We start from the raw sequence: 25,801 nt of genomic DNA, 5'->3' as shown, positions 1-25,801 counted from the left end.
TGGTTTTATTTACTCTCATGCAAGACGTCTCTATTTCCTGTCTGACCAACAGAAACCAGCACACCCACGAACACACTCAGCCAACTCATACATATAAGTGCGTTATAATAACACAGTGGATCGTGTCAAATAAAAGCAAATAGGATTCACCTCTTTGTGCTCGTGTTATCGGTCTGTTGCACATGCATCGATACACATGTGTCGGTTTGTCCGCGGTGTTCCTGAAAGCGACTCTTTCCACATGAAAGTGTTTGTGTGCTGACAGACGCCGCTGGCTCTGCAACCTCCCAGTATTATTCCCTTTGAAGTGTGTGTCTGAGGCTGTTTGGATAGAAATTCATGAGGTCCTGCAGGAGCAGTGGAACTGCCTTCAGAGGTCAAGGCCATTGCCGAGGTGAGACGTGCCCTCACTGACTTTTGACCTTGAACCAAAAGTGTCAGCTGAAGCTCGGTGTTGATAAAACAAGTCTGTTGTTTTTGAGACTGAAGTTTCAGGACGTGCAAATAGCTGTATGCCGTTCAAACAGATGTCGAAGACACCCTTGTGGGGAAAAAAAAGTGCTTTGCATCATAACCACTAGAGGGCAGTAGCACAGCACTGTTCATATGTTATTGTAGGATGCAGCGAGATGACGTTCTAGTCTTTAGGAACTGAGTTTTTTGTTTTTTGTACTGTTTCTGATGAAGAAAGACAAAATTGAATTGCATCTTTAACACCATCTTATGCAAATACAACATCCGAACATAAGTTTGAAACTGTAGGTGACCTCATGTGTTATTTGCTTAAGGTCACCCATCAAGGTCTTAACATTAATTTACAGTAATTCCTCTACTGCCTGAGGCACTGCATCAACACACAGTATAAGAAGCACTTCTGCTGTCTTTTTAAATATATTATCAGTTATGTTAATCACCTCGGCTAATTAAATTGTTAAATAGCCAATTTTCTCTGTCAGCATAGTTCTTGCACGGGCAAGAAAAAAAAAAATGTTAAATGAAAAAAGTTCTCTGAGTTAATGAAGACTTTTCTTATTAATATGGAAGAGGATGCAGCAAGAAGCGCCGGAATCTAATCTGATGATCTCCATCACCACATTTCACCACATCACAGCACGACGGCAGCAGACGTAGTATATTAAAAGCAGATTTAATGAAACTAGCACTTTATGAGGAGACATTTATTAGATCAGTAGAATACATCACCACCATCATCATCATCATCATCATGCCAAAAAAGCAGCGACAGCAGCACTTCATTTCCTCGCTTCCACCGCGTGTCCAAGACAGGTCCCCTACAAGTTCTCTAATGACGATCTTATCACATCCACAGCTTACGTTCAGCTTGTTTTGTGGACCTAAAATCTCTCACATTTCTGATTTCCAGCTGTTTCTTTTCTTCCTCTGTCACGGCTTCCAAAAGCAGACGACGCTCGCTTTCGTCTCGCTGCACAAGGTTATCTGACATGCTGATGTGTTGCAGGGCTCGTTCATTGCTGTTAACTGGTCTGTGGACAGCGAAGGCCACAGAGAGAGATCCGGTTTAGTTCTTGTCTATATCAACTAGAGACAGAAGTAGTATGTACATCTTTGAAATAGTTACTACTGTGTACTGCATAAGCAAACAACAACTTAACAGTGACAACATCGGACTAGTATATCATCACCATATCAGAACAAGAACTCTACAATAGTATTCACATGCACTAGTGTCATATTTGTCAAACACAGACCATGGCGTTTATATTTACACGATGTTCACAGCTACATTCCAGGTTTGTGTTTGTGCGTGTGCGTTGTTTAATAAAGGATCGTTTTATTCTGAAAAACTATAGTTTTGTTCATGTTACATGCAGTGACATGAAGGTCTTACACTGCGCTGCAGATGTGAAGAATATGGATACGAGGCAAGAAGTGTGCAAGAAACAAGTTTGGGTACTGGCTCGTTGCTCAGTGCATTTGATATGTAACGCGTGTGACGTCGACCAAAACTGATAAATAACTTCCAGTCTTACTACAGTATTTGAGATAATACGGTTGTTTTACAAAATTGGTCCTGTAAATCAAATTAGCTAAACCAAAAGATAAAGAGAAAAGAAAAATAATTGAAAATTATGTCCACAATGTACAGCATTGCATATCAATAAATACACAAGAAGTGGAAAACAAAAAAAGTGTATACCAAAGAGTAATTAAATAAACATGGAAGAACTCAGTATGACATTTTGAGATAATGCATTTGGCAGATTTAAAGTGACTCTAAAGTTTATAAATGCTGAGAATCTGATGATTAAAAAACACAAAGTAAACAAATAATCCTAACCTTTCTTTGTTTGGAAAGCTTACCTAGGGCTTGGACACACAGACGAGTACAAAATCTCCCTGTTTACAACTGCTTCTGACTTTTCCTTAAATAAATTTCTATCCGGGAAACAACGTGAAGCAACTAGACGACTGCAAGCCATTCCCTTTAGTATGAGTAGACATAGTAGAATACTGTATTTACATATCTCAGTTACATGATCAGGTTGGGTGAACAAATGGTGACTCTTCCTTCCAGTTTCTTGCAGTGCTTGGGCATTTTTTTCCTTCTCATTTTGTTTCACACAGAACTGACCAAATATTCCTTAGTGTCCTTTCATTAAGCTTCATGTGTTTAGCTGTTGTGATTCCACTGCAAGTATGTTGATTCTCCAGACAGTTTGTAATACAATCTTACCTACTCCTCTTTTGTATTTGTGTAGTTAAAAAAAGCAAAAAAAAAGCAAAAAAAATTAAATCAGGTATCTTTAGGAATCTACGTATCTGCACACTGACAGAGACAGCTTATAAGCGTTCCATGACACAATCCCATTGCCGCAGCCATATCCACAAAGTGTCTGTCATGCCTATAGGATGGCTATATGTATCCAGCTCTTTTGCCGGTTGAGACTGTCCCTCTGTAGAGTTCACAGAGGCCAGCTGAGATAATATGCTCGCATGGTCTGGCGTGATACGTCCTGTCTCCTGCAGTCCTCCATACTGGTGTACTGTAAACATGGCTGCCCACGCACAGAACACACCAGCTGGCAGATCGGGGTAGGGTTTACTTTTTCGCGCGGTTTCGACTTTTCTGTCCAGTCTTTGTGGAAGAAGTCCGTGTCTCAGAATGAAGGAGAAACGTGATAAGTTAATCAGGTTTGCAGAATGAGAACTGGGTGTGGCTTCAAGTCTCGCTGTGCTAAAAGTCAAGGTTTGTGGGTCAGACGCTGCGGGGGGCCCTCTCCAGTTCATGGGTCCTGCGGTTGCGTCCCTTCTGCCTCTCTTGCAGGTGTTTCCACTTGGCTGCCAGCCCTTGGGCATGCAGATGGCTGTGAGGGTTCAGCACAACCTTTTGCTGCTGCTGCTGTTGCTGCTGCTGCTGCTGCTGCTGGTGTATTTGTACTTGCTGAACAAGGTGCGCTTTCTGCCTCCTGTGTTTCCTCTCCCTTTTCCAAACCTGCTCACAGAACTCGTCCACACTATTCAGGGTCGGGTGATTGACCAAAGACAGGAAATCTCTGTACCAAAGCTTTTGATTGGGACTTTCTCTGGGTGTGGAGAACTCCATGGCAGGCGCACTGGCTGCTGCGGCGGCTTCTTCGCTACGATGCAGAAGATCCTCCAGCCGCTCCGTGTCAATGACCTCTAAGTTAACCTTCAGAACCGTCTGCATGAAGCCATGTTCCACTGCCTGGCACAGATAGATGCCTGAATCTTTCTTGTCCAGCGTGCGGATCAGGAGGCCCTGGTCTGTGCGTATGAAGCGTTCCTCGGACTTGATCTAGAGAGGGAGAAATTTGGGAGATGGAGAACAAAGAAATGAGATTCAGCATATTAAATTAAAGTATAATGACATAATGTTGTCCAAATGAGCCATGCAGCTGACTGCTGTTTTGCAATATCTCTTTATTATGAACTACCATCTATCATTATTTAGTTGCTCTGCAGACAGCTTAGAGATAAAGAATGAGCTGAGGCGATGCCAACCTCTTGCTTCCGGTCCTCGGTGGAGCGTTGATACTGCCAGTACGTCATGGCTCTCTGGGACTTGGGACTACACTCAAGGAAAGTGCTGCTGTTCTCCACACCGTACACCGTCTTGTCCTGTAGGGTTGTCTGTCCACTCAGTTCATCTGGAAAACAGATTTCAGTCAAATTAATTCATGAATGAAGTAACCTTTCACAAATAGATCTCTAAGCCGTCTTTTATGAAATTCAAAACCCTCTCTGTCAGTTTTTTTTATTTTAAACTTTCTTCCATGGCAAAGATAATGTTCTCCAATTACTGAGCGAAACTGAATAGTTTGCTCCGTCCGCAGTGACAGTGACTGGAAAAAATGGCTTATGACTCAAATCTGCTGTTTCCATTCAGTCAGATACGTGCCAATCTTTATAGAGTTCCTTCACTAGCCGATTGGACTTTTGGATCTGATTGTATATTAAAACCGAGCTGAATCCAACTCTGTTATATACTGATACATCTGCTACATACTGTATGTGGGATTTTTGCCCAAAATATACAAATAAAAGTGCAATACTATGGAAGTAGCAACACTAGTCTGAACCTCCTCCTTAAGTGTTTAGCGTTTAACACCATTTTTCCATTCTGAGTCAAATTAAATGTATAATTGAGTATATTAGACCACTGCTGGGGCTAAGGCCACTAACAGGACAGCAGAGTGAAGAGCTCGGCGACAGAGAGGAGGCTTGGAGGAATCCCAGCCATGTTAATTATACGCTTCACACAGACGGACCCTAATCTTCACACTACCAGAAAGCACTTGAAACACCACACACATTCAACTTAGCTTTCCTACTCTTTTGATCATGTCAGTAAAGGCCAGCAACTACTTGGAGACCATTTCTCTGTTCAAAGTAAATCCTCAAACAATGGTTCCTTTGGAGTTCCATTGAAAAGTACATGCTGTTATCTGCTTCAGACAAACGTTTGGAATTTGAAATGTTATTTGTCCAAGTTTTATACATATTGTGTTGATCATATGACAGTTTGAGAGGTATATGTAGTTTTCCAGTTAATGTACCGTGGTGTTGCAGATCTGAGCACTGCGTGAGTGGGTCTCCGTTCCTGATATCTTGCCTTCTTGTTCTCCTGCAGAAACACAAATATAAATAACATCTTCATGAGTCAGCAGAGACACCTGCTTTGTGTAGGTGTGTGTGTAGATGTACAGGGAGTTTGAAGGTGTGTATTTAAATAGCGTTTGGGTGTGCAGCAGTAGTGGTGGCCAACATAAACAGATAAACAGCAGGCAGCCCATAGTTTAGCAGACAAGCTTTGATTACAGGGTGTGTGTGATGGAAGAATTCAAAATTAATCCATCACTCCAGTCTGTGATCTCTCTGCAAAGCAAAAGCGATGGAGTTTCATGTTTGGTGTCAGACATTACCCTGAGGATATTTTCTATAAACAATGATTGAAGGAGCTATGGAGACACCAAAACAAACTGATCATTTCTCCCCCTCTGCTTCACATTGTTCGAACCCGGAGTATTTGTATTGGTAGCTGGAGTTTGTTGAGTGTTGACTGTAGGGCTCTAGAACGAAAGTGAGAACAGAGCACTGCACAGCGAGCATTTGAATCAATACGCCCCATGAAGCTACGAGTGGGTGGCTGCACACAAAGCACATCCACAAGTCCGTCCACTACTACCACTACGCTACTACCAAACCTCTAACACCTACCTCACCTCTGGTTCACCCAGCCAGCCTGCAGACATCGCTGACATTGGTTCTCATTTACAGTAAACACATGAGGCAGGTTATATTTCTAGCTTTCTGGTAGAAATTTGACCCTCCCATACCTTTAGGGGTTTTTGGCAAATATACAAAGCCTGCACTATAAGTGCACCATAGCTTGAGTGCTGAATTGGAGACTGACTGCATATGTCCTCAATCTGTACGTGAAAACCTTCACTGAAGTATACTCAATGTTAAACAAACACAGTTAGCGAACAGGCAGACATAACTCTATACTGGGCATGCTCAAATTTAAAGCGTGTGTTATGAACTTCTGAGCGTATTAAGTTTCAATGCAGGCAAAGTTCAAAATCTACTCAGTGTTTTAAACATATGATTAGCTGCTGTGTACAAGATGTTCGACAGCAGGATGGCATCATGGCAAGTATGAGCGTGGAGATGTATTCACTACCTCTTGGCCATGGGAAAGTATCTTGAGCATTCTGTGCCATCCCATGCACAATAAGGGTCCCTTGCCAGACAGCATTCAGCACAGGCCTTCCCATAAACCTCACACCGGTGCAGAGGCATCTGGGATACACCGATGTCTGAGCCCAGGTACAGTTGTTGCTGTGAAGAGATACAAGAAATTCAACTTCAGATATTTGATATCTTTGGAGCAAATTAGGTGTTAAATGTAGGTGTTTTCATGTAAAGCAGCCATGTTTGGCTCAGATTATTTTTTTCAGTGGCACCAAAATACCGGTTAGAAAAAGAAGACAGACTATTTTACCACAGGTGCTCAGCGCCCGCCTACCTGTCAATTAGCTGGCTCGGTTTGCCTCTCCTTGTGATTTAAGTTGACAGCCTAACTGTTGCTGAAAAGCCAACAATTGAGATCCTTGTGTGATAACACATTGGTTCATCTCAAAGTGTTAGTGCAGACAAAGAGGCCTTTGTTCTGTCTTACTTCCCTCAAGCAAGGTGTGTCACTTTTTAGGGAAAACTTTCTCAGGCATTTATTTTTTTCAGACACACATGCATTAGTCACTTGCAACATTTTGCATTATATAATCTCTGCACTGTATTCCAGTAGGTTAATCTCCAAACTCCAGTTTATGACTGCAGTGTTTTGCTTTTCTGCATATGTTGTGATAGTTAGCGTGAACATGATGGTACTTAACGTTTTATCATAATACTGTAAGGGCTTCAGTCCGTACCTGTTTTGTTGATAGTTCCATGGCTGTAATGGCTGTTGGCTCCTGTAAAAAAAAAACAAAAAAAATTAAAATAAAATAAATAAAGAATAGATTCTTACAGATTCTGTAGAAATAGAGATGATCTGAAGTAAACCCACCCGAAATACAGTCATTTCTTCTAACAGGACTTCCTCTAAGTCGTGCCAAGAGCCTCTGGGGATGGATACCACTTTCAGTATCGTTCCCATGTCTAGAATACAATGAGAGCACACATCTTGAGTTAATACTACTCTATAGTATCTACTCAGTTACTCTTTCTTTCAGTCAGTTATTTAATCATTTGCTGTGCCAACAGTATATAAACGGTATACCTGTTCCTATGAACATCACATCATACTGGCCATCTTCTGCTTCTACTTTATCCACCACAATCTGAGTAAACTGGTAGTCTACATCAGTTTTGACGATGATTGGTCGATTGTTAATGGGGTAGACAGGGTTAAACATGGCCGGATGGCTTCTGGCAAAGGTTACTACTTCATCAGGAAGGTCCTTGGTCGTATCAAATCCACCAAATGTCTTGCCTGGACACTGTAGAGGAAAAAAGAACTTCCACGCTCAGTACACGACACACATGTCTCAGCACATGTTCCTGTTCATACAGACTATACACTACTCACTGTGCCAGGCCGTGGGTAGGGAACACGTCCCTGGAAGGGCACCCATTGGTAGTTGGGCCCATCTCTGTGAGCATATGGACCCAGGAACACTCTCCTGATGTCTGTCATGCTGTACATACACACGGCTGAACCTTTGAAGATATTGCTAATGAGAAGAAAGAATGAGTCAGATAAAGATAGAGCATGCTCTTGCCGAAAACACAAACCATGCAATCATTGGTTTTGAACAATCAGTCAGCCGCAGTACCTGGACGTGGTAAATACTGCATAAATCATTGGGCTCTTGGGATCCTTTGTGCTCATGAGAAAAACATCCTCTGAAAGCCAAAGAAAATGCAATGAGCACTACAGACTTTAGCAAAGATAGCATTCAATCTTCATGAAATAATGCGTGAAGGTGCGGGGGCAGTTACTCACGTAGTTCGTCAAAGTGTGTGTCTATTCCATTACTGCCCGGCACAGAGCAAACAAGTCGAGCTTTTAAAAAGGTAGTCCACTTATTCACCAGACTCCTGTGACCTCCCAGGTCATTCTGTTGGACAGACCAGGTGTCGACATTCAGCAACAAGGATGATCATTATTTTAAAACAGCATAAATAGTGAAACCTCTCAGCACTGAAAAGAAAAAAGTTTTTGTATTTGTATGAAGCCTTATATCTTAAATGGTAAAATGTGTTAGCTATATGTTTATGCAGGACTTGCATTGCCTGATATTGTACTCTACTACTGAACTGGGAATATACAAGAATATTCTAACCTCATTGCCCTTGTTGGGTAAGCACAATGACTGTCTATCCTGAATAACGCTGTAGTTTCTCATTCTTCTCATTAAGACATGCAGAACCCCCAAACCTTTCAATCATAAAGTATTCCATAAGAGACATGGGAACAAGTAAAAAAAAAAAAAAAAGGCCTTTATAAGTCTGGTTGATGTCCCTTTGTTGACTGGGGATAACTGGTAATACATAACTTGGAACATGGATAGGCAGAGACATAGCTTTAGAAGGAACTTTAAGATACCTCCCAGTCAGAAGTTATGTAAGCACATATGTTCTTAATGAAACTACACTAGACATAGAGAATAGATCAGGAGGTAAAGATGCCATGAGAATACGTACAGCACATTCCATGCTAAACAATTGTATTGGTTGGCTCGTTGACAGTAGATTTACATAAGATTCTGCCTTTAATGGCCTTTCTTTTATACTACACACATACTGTATCATCCCTAGGCCATCACAACACATGCAGCCCTCTGTAAAAAATATAGTCACGCAAGCTTAATTGACAATGATATGAAACTTTGAATGCTGGAAGTATTTTCTAATTATAAAAAAGCTTTGAGAACCAATAGCCAATAATACATGCTGGTCTCTTTAAAATGCATTTCCTTTATAATGGGTTTGTAGATGTTGTTCAGAAAGAAGACTATCGTACCATACGGCCTGTTCCAGTACACGTCCTAGTAATACGTGTTTCAGTGTCTCACAGGGTAGTGTTTGTTTTCCAGAAGATAGCACACAAACACAGATGCACAAAGTGCTGGCTCATAAAAATGTATTCCACTTAGTGTTAATTTATGACAGTAAATTAGAATGTGCCAAAATATGCATAAGCCCATATTAATACCACATTTTGCATAATTGATGGCTTGTCTTGTGTTGAGGATAGCAGATTCCCGACATTCTGGGTAATCAGGCTATTAAGAAGGAGGAACGATATGCAGCTAAATGGGAGGTTGAGGCTGGACATCACTCACTGATCTGCAGTCAGCTCACTGGATTCTTGCTTGATGCATAAGAATAGGATTTGGGAGGTGAAATCTGACACAAGGCCAATGATTTAACATAACCATACCCTGGAGCTGAAGGGTGTAGCAGACCCAATAAGTGCCAAAGCCTGGCATTCGAAAACAGTGCTGCCATTGATGGTGTATTTGCCTCTCAGGTTCTGGCGACATTTAACATTTCTCTCAGGTTTCTGTCTTCAGGGCCAATTGTCCCCCACATAACAAAGCCCACTCTTATCCAGGCTAAAAATAATCACAGATAACAGCTCCCGAAAGCTACCATTATGAAAGCCACTCAGACACCCGTCAAGTGTTTTTCCAGATACAGAAGCTATTTAACATAATGCTGGTGTGAGTGTGTGTGTCTTTGTCTCTCTGCTTTTGTGTGTGTCTGAATTTTTCCTTTGTGTGGTCCAGCCTGTGTGTTGCTGCGTATGCGTGTGTGTGCGTACTTTGCAGAGCTGTCCAATGCGAGCATGTGTGGCCTTTCCAGCATGTTCTCCATCGATAGCATTCTCTCTGAAGAACAGGTAGATTTTATCATCTTCTGGGTTGTCACTCTCAGGAATCAAATGAACGCCCAAAAACCTAGGATCTGCAAGAAACAAAAAAGTTACACACTGTTTGACGATATAATAATAATTTGATACAAAATGTGTTCTGTATCCCTTCTTGCTCGACAAAGCATGGAATAACCTAGCAGATACTGCATAGCCAAATCCAGAGACTTGAAGTCACCATATAATGACCACAATTCAGAACTGTATGTACTCAGAGCCATCGCTGTGTATAGCGTCTTAAAATACGATTTAAGTTGAAATTTTTGAATGCAATCTATTTTAACTAAAAGCGCACAAATCATTGCATTGTTCTTGTCCATACTGAGTACATAAAATGTATCACAGGGTACAAGCGGATCTTTATACTAACTAGTTCGTCTACATCATTGTCTTTGAAAGACATGTACAGCTGAGCATCATCTGCGTAAAATGAAAACTACTAACCAAAAGGCCCAGCAATATCGTATATATAGAAAAGAGATCCTTGAGGAACTCCATAGGTTGCAAAGGCAGCATAGGTATGATATTAAAAATTATTCTTTTTGAGTATTTTTTCTCTTTAAAAAGTCTACCTAATTGTAGACGTAGTCAGGTAACCTTTATCTTGCCTCAGAGCTTTTTCAAACCGGTACAATGATGAGTATATTGTGTGTTTGCTTGGGGGCTTAGCCACTTTTTTAATTTTGGTTTGGTTGTATTTAAGTGTAAATTGTTTTCTAGAGGGTTGTTCTAAGAATTGATGCGTATTGATATATTTCAGCATTTTTATTCCGTTTTTTGTTTGAAATCAAATTCAGTGATTGTTTTAGCATTATGTTCATTGTTAACAATATGAGGAAGTTCGGGCCGGCTACATAGACGTTTGCTATTTTTAGACCAAAGGCCATACATTCTTTTTTCAGTTTTGTCAATATCAAGCAAAGACTTTTGACCCAGCATTTTCTCTTGACCCCAACACACAACACAAAGTGACATATATGTAGACTTTCTTACCGTTTAACCATCGGGAGTCGTGTTGTTCGGTCCTAATTGGGTGATGCTTGCCAAGAGTACGAAAGATGGCAAAGTCCCGTCCCATGAAGTCAGCCGACGTCCCAGCATACAGTTCGCCATCTGAGAGTAAGAAGAATAAATTGTGTTAGGGCAGTAACGCCAGACGAGAAAGCAGTTATCAGTGCCTATTTTTCCCCCGGTGGTGCAGGTGTAAAAGTCTGAGGAATTGTTCCAGGGGCTTAGCAGTACAGGTAGACTCGGAGTCCTGAGAGAACACAGACAGTGACAGATGTGATGAACATCAGGAGTGTGAAATTGACATTAACACAGGGGGCAGGGTTGAGAAGCGAGGCGAGGGAAGGATGAATGGATGGTGGGTCAGATGAGGAGGGACAGGACAGAGGTGTGAGACAGGGGGAGTACATAATAATGCTGTTGAGAGAAAAGGGAAAGGAGATGAGGGGTGATGGGTTGGAAAATGGCCATCTGCTGGGTTAAACAGTGTGGTATAACTCAATGTGACTTGCAGTAATTGGGGGTCGAGAGGGAAGGCATGCTCACATAATCCTGCTTCATTTGCCAAAAATTGGGATTTAGTCAAAGAAAACCCAATAAAGTGTCATTGACTATTCACACCCACCACTTACATGAGGTAAAGTCAGAAATAGAGTTTACAGTCCTGCCAATGAGGGGTTCCCAATGTGTAACTACAAAGCAGCACCCCTCGTAATGAATGACAGAACAACCCTATATATCTGCTGCAATGAAAGACCAAATCAGAGGGTGTTTCTGGATTCACACGGTTTTATATGACTTCAGTCCAATGCACAGAAAGACAGCACAGTGCATCCGGTCTTAAACTCACCAATTAGCATGGATGCCGTGAGCAACTTGGGGTCATAGGGACTCTTCCCTCTGCCGTTTTCTACATGGGGCTCCAGTCTGAACACACTGTCCTGCACATAGAGAAACAGAAAACCAGATAAGTTTTTCCTTCAGAAATGGGGGAAATTCATATTATTTTCTGACATGGAGAATTCTTTGAGGTAAGCCATTTTGCTGTCAGCACTTTGTGACATTCAAGTTGTGACAAAACGGCAGCATTTTATGAAAATTAGCATTCCTACAACCCACAGAAATGTATTTAAAGCTTTAGCCCAAACAATGATGCGGCCAAATATTTCTCTATGAATCCCAGAAAGACTCAACAGAAAACAATACATCATGTGACACTGCAGTTCATGTCTCCACCGACTTACTCTACATTATAACCGGAAAGAATTAAAAATGAAAATAATAAATCCAATCACGCTCTGGGAACTCGACGTTCATAGGAAACCCCTCAGATGAATTACATCTTTAGGGTGTGAATTTTCTCAGAGACATTTCCTGCCTCTAATTGTCTGTAAGTAGCAGTCTAATGAATAGGAAACTCACATTTATGAGTCCAGCTCAGTGACATTTGGAGGAGAGAGCAATTTTCTTCCTCTATACTCAAATGAACACCAAACACACACACACACAGACACACACAGACACACACTACAATTCCATATTAGAGTGATGAATTGGAAATCTTGCCGACTATTAAGCCGTGCGTTTCATTTTCCACCTCATTTTGCTGAAATCACTCACACTATACGTGGTCGTTTTCAGCTTTAAATACTTGGTATGACATCAAACTCTGCATGTTTTCTGAAATCCCTAAGCATGCACGCATTCTTGCGTTAGACAGCAACATAAATTATACCTCTGGTTTCTTGCCCACCTCCAGGTAGGAACACACGGGGTGGAAGGCTCCTGTCCCACACACATAGAGATGGGTCTGGTTGAACGACTGCAACACCTTTACGAAATTTGAGCACTCTCTCTGATGTAGCAAAGACAGAGAACAGATGACGTGGGATGAGTAAAGCATATTAGAGCTTGTTTCACTCACTACAGTTGGATCAGGAAAAAGAGAAAAGTGGTTACACTGCTGGATAAATTAATAGGTCAGTCCTCAATAAAAGCGCAGAGAACATTCTAATAAGATACATGTGAAGATAACAGGGCAAAGCTTAATGTAATATCCTGTAATTTCCCAGAGAATGACCCACAAATCATGTTGAGTAATAATTATTTAACTAATATTATGGCCTGACTAAACTCTGTAATGTCTGTGAAGATTCTCAGTCATTTGGATCTTGTTGGGGGTGATCACCGGGTATAATGAATTCCAAAACAGTTCAGCTCCAGACCAAAATTCCCCTTCTAAATATCTGTGGGTGGTAAAAAACTTCCGGCTTGCTTTCAGGCTAGGTTGTGGCGTATCCAGAAAACAAAGCTAAAACAAAGACAACTGGAGTTGTTTAAGTTTCTCAGTCATCTTAACCACACCGTAAAACATTACAGCCCCATTAAGTTATGTGAACGTTTTCCTTCTCTTTAACTCCAATAGTCGTGACATAGTTTTTGATATTGAACTCAATTTTATAAGTTCAAAAACATTAAAGTAATCCATTGTCTGGACTTCGTGCAAGTTTTGTCTGCGTGGTCAATGTTCATTTAGCTCATGTCTCAAGTTTTCAGTTGAAAAAAAGCAATGAGGGAGGAGGAGGGGTGGTATGACTTGAATACTGGGAAATATAGAAGCTGCTACGGTTTTCACATTTTTTAATTAGACTAAACTATTACTATAAAATGGCAATACCTTTGAAAGAAAGCTCTACAAAAGAGGATTAAACCGGTAAAAATATTGGCACCATTATGTTTTCTTACCAGGAATGAGTGGCTGTTTTTTGTGGGTCATATTTTAACGTCTTTCTCATAGCCTCAATAGAGGGCATTGTTTCAAATGTCAGTACCAATCTTTGTCCCTCTTGTCAATATATTTTAAAGTAAAATTTTTGGACTAATGATATGAACATAGTTAAAAGTATCTTAACTTGGAAATGTGAGATGAAAACAGTGAGGAATTTTAAGTTCATTTGACAAACAATAAAGTTTCATAGTATTTTTGTTTTCCGTGGATTATGTAACCTAATAAGTTGTTTTAAATCATAGTATCAAGTTGAAACGAGAAATGATCATTGGCTATAACAGAGGTTTTCTTCAAGTTGAGTTTACTCGCATTTTTAAGGCAGCAGGTGAACAACTTTTACCGATTTGAAATGTATTACACTGCACTCACCCAAGTGACTTCTTCAGTTCTTGCAACCAGATACTCCAGTTGAAGGAATTTTTCCAGATTAACCTGGATGGTATCCTGTTTTTGCACAATAAGCAGTTCTCTAAAGGCTAATTAATGGCCAGAGACTCCGGTCTCAGGGTGTGAGTGGGGACAGATGTTAAGACTGCGTTGTAAGTGGCTGACAAATGGTGTCTCAGTTACCTCACCTGTTCATAGTGTTTTTTTGTTTTTCTCACATTTTATATACATGGCTTCTTTACTCCTCTTTCAAACCCTTTGTCTCAGGCTAAAATATGTGCGTTGTCCTAACAGAGTGCCCCTTGTCATTCAGGTGTAGGTAGACTGCTGAGTCCTGAAGAGCTGGCTCTCCTGTGTTGAACCATGCATCTGTGAATGGTTTGCTATCACCTACGTCTCTGTTTCTTTAACCCATACAGTACTCTCCACCCTGACCCTGTGTTTGGGTGCATGTATGTGCCGCAGTAATCTCAGGCATCTGTACATGTCGTGTACGTTGCTCTGATGCCATGTGGCATATTTTCCTCGTGTTGTGCCGGCACGTGCTTGAGCAAGCCTGACCTCAAATAAAACTGAATGTGTCATCACATATTCACAACTGAAAAAAAAAAAAAAAAAGGAGAGAGAGAGAGAGAGAGAACCATACCACAAATTATGCATGACTAAATTCATCTGGCTTTACTGGGTCATCAACACACTGCCGCTCCTGTTTGTGTAAGCTTTTGTTGTCACTCAAGCAGCAGCTGTTCTTATTTGAATGTATATGGGGGTTAGTTGATCTGAGTAAACATCTTTGTTACAAGCATTACTGTAAGTATCTGATTTCAGCTCTTAGCACTGGGATGGATTACGTATCATACTCAGAGGTGTCAAGTTTAATAAATATACTCAAGTATTTTAATTTCAAGCTACTTTCTATATCGACTATACTGTATATTTGAGAAGAAAATATTATAGTTTTCATGCTGACTTTAGATTGAGCATCCTATTTATATCATGAATGGTTTAAATATCATAAATATGCTCATTTTGATGTACAACGGGTACTTTTATATATATGGTCCGGGTACATTTAGCTGGCAATTCTTGCATATTTTTACCTTAATGAAGTTTATGAAGGTAAGTTTTGAATGAATGATTTTTACTTCAGAAGTATTTATTTATTTTGTTCTGAGACCTTCTTCCACCACTGGTCATACCTCTGAATATTGTGCATGATGATGCAGACAAGAACATTTAAATGGTATGGGTTTTAACAAACAGTAGATTAATTACAACTTCGTGAGTAGTGTGGAGATTTTTTTTGAAAAAAACACATCATTCACGTAACTTGTCGTGAAATGTCTAGTGATTTGGTATTTGATTTCTGTGGGATGAGACCATTACAAGTGTGGATCTAAATGCGCAACATGAAGCACAGATCAAGAATATTGAACATAAACAGTTATTATTAGGTCATGTGTGGCATTTACTTTAAGCATTTTGTTATTCTAGGCAATTGTTGCAGGTTTCCTTTTACCCTTGTGCGTGTACTGTCACAACTTTCACAGCCATCCAACTCTCTTTTTCCTCCTCTGCTACATCTCCATGGAGTGTTTGCTTTCAGTACATCAAGGGGCATTAGCGGACCCCCCCACCCCCTTCTCTCTCCACCACCCTTTAATTCTCACTCTCCTCCACCTCCATAACAGAGAGACCACCCCTCGGGGTTCCTTATTCATCCATTTCATAATGTTTACACAAAACACACAAAGGACTTCATGGCACTTAAAATCAGCCACACAGAAGGGTTGAAGGCCACTGGAGCTTGCCCTTATCTGGCCAGTGAACTGAGCCACAAAAAGCACTGCCATGATTTTACATTCCAGCTTATTGCCTTAGGCGCTATGGAAGATAGAATTCATAACACAGCTTGCGGGGAGCAGAGACAACCTCTCAGCGTGTTTACACAGAGTTTCAGCACACCACACAAGGTGGTTTAAAACTGCACTTTGGCAGATACAGGGAGACGTGATGCTTGGCTTGTCCTGCAAGGGTTGAATGAGGTAAGAAGTCTGAAAAAAGCCCTGAATCTTAATGCCACGATGGCTCATTGTTTGTTTCAGATCCAGCATTAACTTGAGCTCCCTGAATATAATACAAAATACTTATTCTAAACCTAAACAAAATAAATATACCACACAGGTTTAGACATCCAGGATGATGGGGAGTTTGTTTTTAATTCTAAAATACATTACCGTAGAGGTTGGGATGTCAATAAGCTCTTCATTGCATGGTTTCTAATGTGGTTTAGGTAAGAGATTTACTTTATTTGTTAAACCGACTCCACTTAAAGTCTACAGTCCTAGCAGGAATGCCAGCCACAATAATCCCCTAAGATTGGGTGACACCAGTTTGTTAATTTAAGTGAGGTAATTTAGTTTTTCCATTTCAAATACTGAAGGGCAGTCTGTCTGAAGGGATCACTTTTAAAATAAGCCAATCAAGTCTTAAATCCAGTTTTGATGCATTCCCTGAGGTGAGGCTGAAAATACCTTCAAACATTACAGTCTGACATGAGTATACCTTGAGAACCCTAATGCCTGAGATCCTAGTATATAGCATGCTAATCTACACAGTATATGGAGCTAATGTAATCCTGACGCAACCGGCAAAAGAGATTTGCTTTGAGACCCGCAGAGTTGTACATCGTTCATAATATAAGAGAACAAAGACCTTTTAAAATATCTGTGGGAGTGAAGGGGCAAAATGCCGACATCCACTTGAAAGATGGCTGGTTTTAGCTCTTACCGAGAGGTCTTTCCCTGCCCACTTGCATTCATCTCTTCTGGTGGGAGAAGCTGGCCAAGGGATCTGCAACACAAGCAGAGTTCCTGTACATGTTAGAAAAGAATCAACCGCCTAGAATCAGTTTTTACGGAGTCGGCCGATAAAGCCGCAGCTTGTGTGCATGGATGTGTGTCTATGTAAAAGCTGAAGGGGTCACAACGCGATTTGTTATCCACTTTGTTTCAGTTTACTCCATTATTCATCCAGGTGTGCAGAGAGCAGCTAACATGCCTGGCACAGCGTGTGATCGTGTGTGACAGCCCCGGTCTGAAATATTCATGAGACTCTTCCGTAGAAACAGAAAGCCCCAAGATACCAGAGTTGCACAGACCCAAGGCAGGTAATAAGTCGGTCAGAAAATAAACTGACTCGTCGTCTTGAATAGACAAAACCATCTGACTCACGAGCAGACCGCAAGTACGAGGTCTTACCTGTGCGTAGTCCTTGCTGATATTGAGCAGGTTGAAAGAGAAGATGTGGTCCTTGGCTCCCACCACTAGTCTTCCCTTCTCCTCATCCAACAGGAAGGTGTGGTAAGCCGAGCTGTTGGCCAGACCTTCAAATGTCACAAGGTTGTTAGATTCCAACATGTCTGCGGAGAAAAATAGAAAGAAAAGAAATGATCAGGACGACGTACAGTATAATAATAACACTGGTCTGTGGCAGTTTGTGCGACAACATGTCCACCTCTCCATTCTTTATAGTCTTCCTGCCCTGTAGTAATGTGCCAAATATACATCTCCCTGCCTCAAGGGTACACTGAATAGTTAAAAGAATGTTACAGTGGGTTATTGTGTATATAGTTACTCGTTAGATGGGTATCCCTTTTAGCCAAAGACTTCCTCTCATTTTTCAGCGTTGATTTTTACAAAAAAGTTGTTGCTTCCCGTTCCATTACAAATTGGACTCGAGACTAGAAATCGCACAGCTCGACCAGGCTGTCAGAGAGTGAAAAGCCACTGCCAAGCCAAATTGGACTCTGCAGGTAAAGCCAGCACTGGGAGCCAATAATCAGACTGTCTGCATGAGGAAGTGACCTTCACCAGAGCAGCCAAGCACAAGCTGGTCTACGCACAGTGGAAAACTACAAGGAATACATAATGTCGTCTTACTCAGCTAATGTTTCGTAGACCCGACTGTAGGATTACTTTAAACCACATCTATTAGGAGACGTAACCGTGGGCTACAGCTCATGTTTTGCAAAGTACCGACATTTGCTTTCCCAGCAGAACGCCAGACTTGTCACAGACATTGAGGATCTAATTACCGTAACGACCTCTAAAGGTGGCATTATGATTATAGTATTATAGCACCTTTTGTGCAATGTGTAGACACACACACATACACATCAATTATCTGCCCTTCTCACATTTTGTTCTCACCGACAAAGTCTAACCACACTGTGACCCCCTCACATTGACCACCCACACAAAAGGGTGGAGAGTTATGGAACAAATTTGGCTCGCTCGCTCTTTCTCTCTTTTTCTCTCTCAGGAAGGTAAAAACAAAAACGCTCATGAATGTTTTAGCAGGGAGAATGCCCCCTCTCTGAAGTGTGTCAGAACCCGAGAGAGTGAGAAGACACAAGCTGGAGGAAAATTGGTATGAGAGAGAAGAACGCCGGAGAAGACAGAACATCACCCTGACTGCTTTTACTCATTCGTAATACAGTCTCACGTTTTTAGGGAACTTTGGAGAGTTGAGGTTTAGGGTCTACACTTTATGGGGGTAGTATTGTGGGGACAATAGCTACAGTATTTAACAGGATGTGAAAACACAAGTGGTGAAATACATCTGTGGGAAAGAAAAAAAAAAAAACAAGTTACAAACTTCTAAATTTGGCACTGATACAGCCCTTTGTTTCGCTGACATGTATGTATATGCATGCCTGATACGCAAGTACACACAAACTGTATACATATTGTACACACAGGATGATAATATACAATAGGTTGACACCCCGTTGTTATTGTTATTGTCTCTGTGATTTAGCTGGTTTCCTGTGCCTCAGCGTCGATGGCGAGTGATTTAAACAGCCTCCTAAATGTATACTCCACTCACTCTGCGACCCAGTCCTCCGGCTCCTCGGCTCCCGACTATAAAGCCTTCTGAGAATCCAATATCAAAACCTGATTAAACCAACAGGCGAGGATTTGTAGTACTCTTGAAGTGGTAAAGAACGGATCAGATCTGTAGCCACTCAGGTACTGTACGAGTTATTTCATGAAGACTTTATTGCGCTTGGAAAACAGTAAAGAAGCTCAAAGCCTTAAAAAGTCACTGCGAAAAATGTAACTGAGCTTGGTCTGTAGCCATGGTGATCAGTCTTTAGTGGACCGGCCGTAAGACCTGCACTGACAGCACAGTAACATCTGCCTGCTCCCTCTGGCCCTTCTTCACCTGTACCGAGGCTGCGTTTGTGTGTGGGAGACAACAGTGAAGAGATAGATAAGCCATGCTCTCCCAGTAACCTTTTTTACTTTACATCCATATAAGGAAATACATACAATTCTGGATATCTTGGCGAACTTCTTCCTACTACCTGACATCCAGCAAAGTAACAGCATACTGACACACAGAGACTTGGAAAATCAACTGCAAACAACCTAAAGAGTGTACCTGTGTAATTAGTATATCATTTGTTTATCTAAAGCCAACAAATAATTGCCTCCAGAAAGATGAATGAGTTTTCTAAACCACAAAGTCAACGTGTCGAGGATGTGTAGAGAAGCTGCACAGACGTGATAACTGCGCTCCATTCCTGCTCAAACCACATCCCTATGTCACAGAAAAGAGAATGGCATCACTGTATCCACCCACCATACACACACACACACACGCCTCCGGTTTGGGAAAATTGTGTATGGGAGGGGTGTCCATGGCAACAGACCCTTCAACGGAGACGAAGTTATTAAAAGCTAATCATCCAGAGACCGATACTCTACGGGCATTGTGTGTGTAGTATGTTTATGGAGCACGCTGTGTTGTGTGTTATTGGAAAGAAACAGGATGTTTCCAAGCCAGGACCAAGGGTAGTAACCTATACATGTCTGAACTGGTGTCCCCTCCGGTTAAATATAACAGGTGGGTATGCATGTAAAAAGCTCTGCACTTGTTTTCCTACCTGCAACTTCGTACACCAAAGTTTTCACCGCAAAAATGGTTTTGACACACGGCGAGCTCCATGGCGATCAAAACATGTTTTGCTGTATTTGGTGTCCAGGTGATATAGTTTTGTGCAGATAGCGTGAAAGCAGACATGAAGACAGAGACAGACTGACAGGTGGATGGGGAAATGTATGGCCTGTAACAGGTGTCACCTGCTACCCTGCCCTGTTTGGCAAATTTTCTGTCTTACCCTGCAATTGTTGAGGTAGACCTGTCAAAATGTCTTCTTTCACCAGCAGTTTTTCCTCTTTCACTCTCTCTTTGCATGCCTTGCTTTGCTTTACCTTCCTTTGGTAGAATGTGCATCTACCAACTGCTCTCCTTTGATTTGTGCACAAGGAGTGCTGAAAAGTGAGAGGGAGGAAGTGAAAGCGAGAGACAAAGAAAGAGAGAGAGAGGGAGATAGAAGGGGGCAGATGGAATGGATGCAAAGAATCAACAGTCCCATGTGAGACTGATAAAAATAAACTCTTTTACCCTACATTCCCTCCGTCTTTCTCTCTTTCTCATCTGGAGGGCACAGGGAGTGTTATCTAAGTGCTTCCTAAGAAAAAAGGCAGATACACGTCTTAGTAATAACCCACGCACCGCAGTACTGTACACAGGAGCGCTGACGTTTGGCCCGCTTCAGCTACCTCGCTGACGTTCAACGCTCACATGGCCCGGTATATGATTGCACGCTGACAAAACATATCACTGCAGCACTTCATACAGTCAGTGATTCACCCAGGCCTGAGGGAGAACACCGCCAAGCTTCAGTCAAGCAATTTGTTCAACGTCAAGCAGAAACGCGGGAGAACACCTCCTCAGCCTCTTTGACGTGTTGCCAATTGGCCCGGTTTGATTGCTGTTGTTAACGTATCATAGAGAAAAAGGTTACAGCATTTTAGTAGGGTCATTTTGAATGTTTTTTCAGACATTTGCCAAACTGTAATTTGCACCAGCAATAGAGAATGGGCTTATTTAAATTGTGATATCGATTTCACATGCATATTTGGGGGCCAGTGTAGCTTGTGTAGGCAAACAAAGACAATTTATCTCCTCACTTTGCAGCCAACACAAATTATGTGGACTAGTGGTTAGAGAAGCAGCTTTTGGAGTAATTCCTCCATGTCCATGGCTGAGGTGCCTTGAGCAAGTACCTAAAAAACCCCAAACGGCTCCCTGGGTTCAATGCATGGCTGCCGACAGGCCCGAGTGCAAACGCCAAATTCCCTACGTGTGTAGGTACATGATTCATTTGATGTCTAAGTGAACTAAAATAAGGATTATTTTTGAAAAGCAAACACGTCAAGTAAAAACGAAGCAACTGAAATCAAATCCTGAACATGACTCCAGTTAGAGCAGACTTTTCATTACTCAAGAAACGCCTTCAAACATCCAGCTCTCCGAGTGTATAGAATACCTTCCCATGGCCATTCAGAGTTTATACTGTACACACCCCGAGAAACCCAACTCCGCGCCGAAGATTCTTAACGTGCTTACGGATTAAAGGTCTTTAAGAGAACGTCTCGATTCTCCAACTCTGATTGAAAAGTCATTTCACACCACAGGGAAAACAGAAATCACACCAAAGCAATAGTCTCTGAATGTAAGGCTTGAGCAATTTTATGGCCTGTAAGATTAAGTGGTTTCTCCTGTAGTTTCATTATTCACTTATATTTATTATCTGCTCTATTTTTTTCTTCTGGGTATTCAGGAGTATGAAAGTAAGAATGTATTTTCTTATATATGCTTTTGTGCAAACCCTTGGCTCTGCGAAGGAAGGGGGTGGACAGGTCTCAGAGAAAGAGCACTTTTGGCAGAACACCCACATCCTGTAAAACTCAAGTACCTTCTCTTTCTTCCCTTGGACAGTAAACAACATGTGCTCTGCTTCTTGTGACCCATAAACTTTAAAACCATATGGATCTTTGTTCACTGTCCCTATAGGACTCATTTAACCAGAGGGTGTGAATCGATCTTAGTATATCGCCATAGATCTTAGACCTAGAGTCTTAAATACGCTGCGTGAAACATTGGTGCTTATGCTGCTGCCGTGCATAGTAAGTTCACGGCCTCCCACTCCTTCTCCCTCATCATCACCCAGTTGCTTTGTTGTTGATACAGTTGGAGCTTAGCTCGTGTTTAGTTAGCCATGGGGTACCACTGTTAACTTTCCCCCCTACTCCAATGCCCTCCTGCCCCCCCAGCCCTCACTTTCAAAGATCTGTTGGAATCTCCTAAGGTTTGGCAGGGAGGTAGTGTGTGTGTGTGTGTGTGTGTGTGTGTGTGTGCATCAGAAACTCTAACTGTGTTCACTGGGGAATCATATTGTGGGGGAGCAAACAGCTACACTGGTTCACACTTTTGAGACAAGTATTTCCCAGCTGTGTTGAGTGAAGTCTGTAGGAAAGTCAAAAACAACTGTCAGAAGGCTTGCTCACGCAATCCCCTCAATACAGACATAAACCAATTTTCCCAGTATTCCCAGCGACCTGTAGGGGTCAGAGTTCCTTCACCTCTCGGTCCAATTTGTCACCGATCAGACATTGCTTCCTCAGGACAGGACTCAGCAGGTACTTCCCAGTAATTCACTGCTGTGAATCATCTGATTTTCTCCATGAGTAAATGTGTTTCACCTGTCACAGGGGTATTAAATAATTTATATGATCATATAAATGATGCATAATGCAATAATCCCGCGTCACTTTCCCTAATGGGACCTCATGTTTGAAATTCCACGGTGATACTTGAATTATATTTCCACTACATTGCAAGTGTGGAAATTATACCTACTCAGAATGCTCTGGTTATAAATCCTCAGTCAGGGATGGTGCCAAATATTGTCCACAGCCATAACTGAAATGAAGACTAATGGAAATAGTGGGTTTGGATATTGCAGCCAAACAACAGAGCTGGCCAGACTGCTACCTGAAGGCCTGACTTCTAATAGAGATATCACCGTATGGGCGTGTTTCACCAAACTGACAGCATGTGGTTATAAATGACTGATACCCTCACAGGTATCATTTGCGATCTACAGATGGCCGTGTATTTATGTGTTTGTGTGTGTCTGTGTGCGTGTGTGTGTGTGCGCATACTTGTGTGTATAATTATGGATCCCCCAGTGCTGAGCGAGAAACATTTCTCTTTGGGAGAGCCATCTGCTGAAACAGACCTGCACCATTCATCCTGAGTTTAATTACCATGCAGGAGAGAACGGAGCGGAAAAATGACATCCAGGAAAAAAAAAAAAGAAAGCAAGAGAGGAATAAATGACACCGAACTGCCAGGGAGTCCGTATCTGGCATCACTTTACAATGCAAAACTGACAATAGCAGTTGATCAAAACGGGGACAGAGATGGGAAGACAGAATGCATTAGAGACAGGCTTCGGTAATGAACAGTTCATAGAGATGCATTGGACTGGAGCACTTTTTTTTGGAACTAGCAAGTAACTTAATTCCATAAAACTCCCTCTTCTTGGTCTAGTAATAATTATTATACAAAGAATTCCTGTTTATTAGTCCCATCTGATTGCTGAACCTTTACAAGAAATAGTTTTAATACAGCTACCCCTTTTCCATGGCATCACAGTTTCCTTTATTTTCTTTATTTTAGGTATTTAAAGTAAATTTCATGTAATTAAACATAAATACTCCACATAGTCTGTAAAAATAACCCATGCTTACAATGCACATAAATTGGACCAAAGTCATGTAGAACAGAGATGCATTACTCCGTCACACGACCATAGGATAAGCCTGATTAGCCGTAAAGTTTAATAACCTTGTAAATAAATAATTTGTTGCAACTCGGCTTACTTTATTGGTATTTTTACAAGTAATCACAGTCTGCCTTAGGAACATCTAGGATCTCACATTTCCTGCAACTTCTATTGCCACTGCTTTTATAGCTTCATTTATGGATTCGGACCTACACGGCTGTAATACACATAAGATCAGCGTCAGACAAATTATTGAAAAGCTGAATCACCAACAGACTTGTCGTTTGAGAACAAACTGAAAAACGCACCTTTATAGGAGAGTTTTAGTCGGGGGACGTTGCTCTTGCTCTCCTGGGCTCCGCTGCCCTCCGTCCTAAGCAGAGCCACCCCGCACAGCAGCATAATGCTGCCCCAGAGAAAGCCCATGGTCCTGGGGCAAAAGAGGCCAGAGAGGTCCTTTAAATATGCGGCTCCAGTGCGGATAGTCTCAGATCTGGTTTAGTAGAGGAAGAGCTGGAAGGAGAAACGTTCCTGTTGTCCAGCAATTATGAAAAAATGCTGGCCGGTCAGTCCAGACTGGTTCACAGCAGGTCTCGTCCCCTGCCAGATCAAAAACCCTTTCCTGTTCCAGGGGTCAAAAGCCAAAATTAGAGTCCAACTCAAGGGGAGACATAACCTGCAAAGCAGAGTTGGGGGTTATGGGTCAATGTCACTGCAAGTAAGCCTCCCAGTAAGTCAGTGGTAAATCGAACTAAACTAAGCACAAATAAGAGACACCGGATTAAATGCTAGGAAGATTAAATAGGTCTGGGTAGGGCTTCCATAGTTTTCTGTCCTGGTACCTCACCAGCATGTAGCTCTGTCTAAATAGCTATCTTCGTTATCACTCAGTCGCTTCCTTTAGCTAAAGAAAGGAAAACAGGTCCAATATGTTTCAGCTGTTAATCCCGTTTGCTTGGTAAGCACAATCTTCACTGTCTCCCTCTCTCACTCTTTCACTCTGGGTTTCTATCTGCTTCTCTGTCTCTACTTAACACTCCTCTGAACTAGTTCAGCCCCACTCAGCGCAGTTCTGCCCTGTCCCCACTGCACAAGGCACACAGTGCAACTGAGAACAGCTGAGGCAGACAGCATAGTCAGAGTGAGAGAGACGGTGAGAGAGGTGGAGGGAGAGAGAGGGAGAGAGAGGGAGATTGAGAAATAAGAGGAGTGCAGTGTAGGCGGGAGGAAGAGAGCAAAGACAACATGAGAGAAAAGAAAACTGTGAGTTGTACAGGAGAGAAGAGGTTAAGGCAAGGCAGGAGGTTAGAAAGAGTGTGAAAATGGGAAAAGCTGAACATGAAAGCAGCAGTACATTCCCAGGAAACCAAAGTTATTTTGATTATTTATTTATTTTTGCTTGTTCTCTCGCTTCTTTTCTTTTTCTTTTATTCTGTATTTATTTTATATAATACTTTTAGATCAAGCTAATTGTCCCAATTAGATGTGATCAGTTTCACAAACCTTCAGCTACAATACCAGTAGCAAACAGAAAATAAGTGAAAAAAATTTCATCTTTACATCTATCTTTTCCTTTTTGTTTCCCTTTAATGTGCAGGGAGTAATATATTTTAATAACTTACAGCTTCTGTTTATTATGTGTGATTTGTCTTAATCATCGTAATTCCCCTGTTGTTATTATTATGTCACTTTTGCATAAAACCAAAAATGTATCCATTTAATTATTATCTATAGTCCCCAAAGGACCAAATGTTTCATAAATTAGTACTTAAATCATAATAAATGAATTAGTTTTACTTGTGCGTGAGATGAGAGAATATCAGTGGTCCAGTAACAAATTGAATGTAACTTTCCCGGGTGAACGGACAATGAGACTGCAAAAGAGATTAATTACACGTCTGTCTCCTTCATAATGGAAAACAACGGCAGTTTAGCTTACCTGAGTGAGATGGAGTGGTGGCGAAGATGA

At 41.5% G+C, this 25,801-nt stretch overlaps 1 protein-coding gene across 1 annotated transcript; it reads right to left on the bottom strand.

Moving 5' to 3' along the window:
- Positions 1 to 1,031: 1,031 nt before the first annotated feature.
- Positions 1,032 to 25,137, bottom strand: sema3ab (sema domain, immunoglobulin domain (Ig), short basic domain, secreted, (semaphorin) 3Ab). The gene is made up of 17 exons (XM_084554551.1): positions 24,141 to 25,137; positions 17,387 to 17,547; positions 16,917 to 16,979; positions 12,687 to 12,806; positions 11,802 to 11,892; positions 10,937 to 11,056; positions 9,836 to 9,978; positions 8,012 to 8,126; positions 7,842 to 7,911; positions 7,595 to 7,739; positions 7,286 to 7,505; positions 7,073 to 7,164; positions 6,936 to 6,977; positions 6,188 to 6,345; positions 5,061 to 5,128; positions 4,006 to 4,151; positions 1,032 to 3,799 (listed from the first exon to the last, which is right to left on the bottom strand). Exons 1-17 carry the CDS (start codon positions 24,256 to 24,258, stop codon positions 3,239 to 3,241), a joined length of 2,433 nt encoding a protein of 810 aa, XP_084410677.1. The 5' UTR covers positions 24,259 to 25,137; the 3' UTR covers positions 1,032 to 3,238.
- Between the last annotated feature and the right edge of the window lie 664 nt (positions 25,138 to 25,801).

The sequence above is a fragment of the Chelon labrosus genome (genome assembly GCF_963514085.1).
Source record: "Chelon labrosus genome assembly, chromosome: 11".
Lineage (NCBI taxonomy): Eukaryota > Metazoa > Chordata > Actinopteri > Mugiliformes > Mugilidae > Chelon > Chelon labrosus.
Note: the sequence above shows the minus strand (reverse complement) of the source record. Positions and strands in the feature narration are given on the sequence as shown.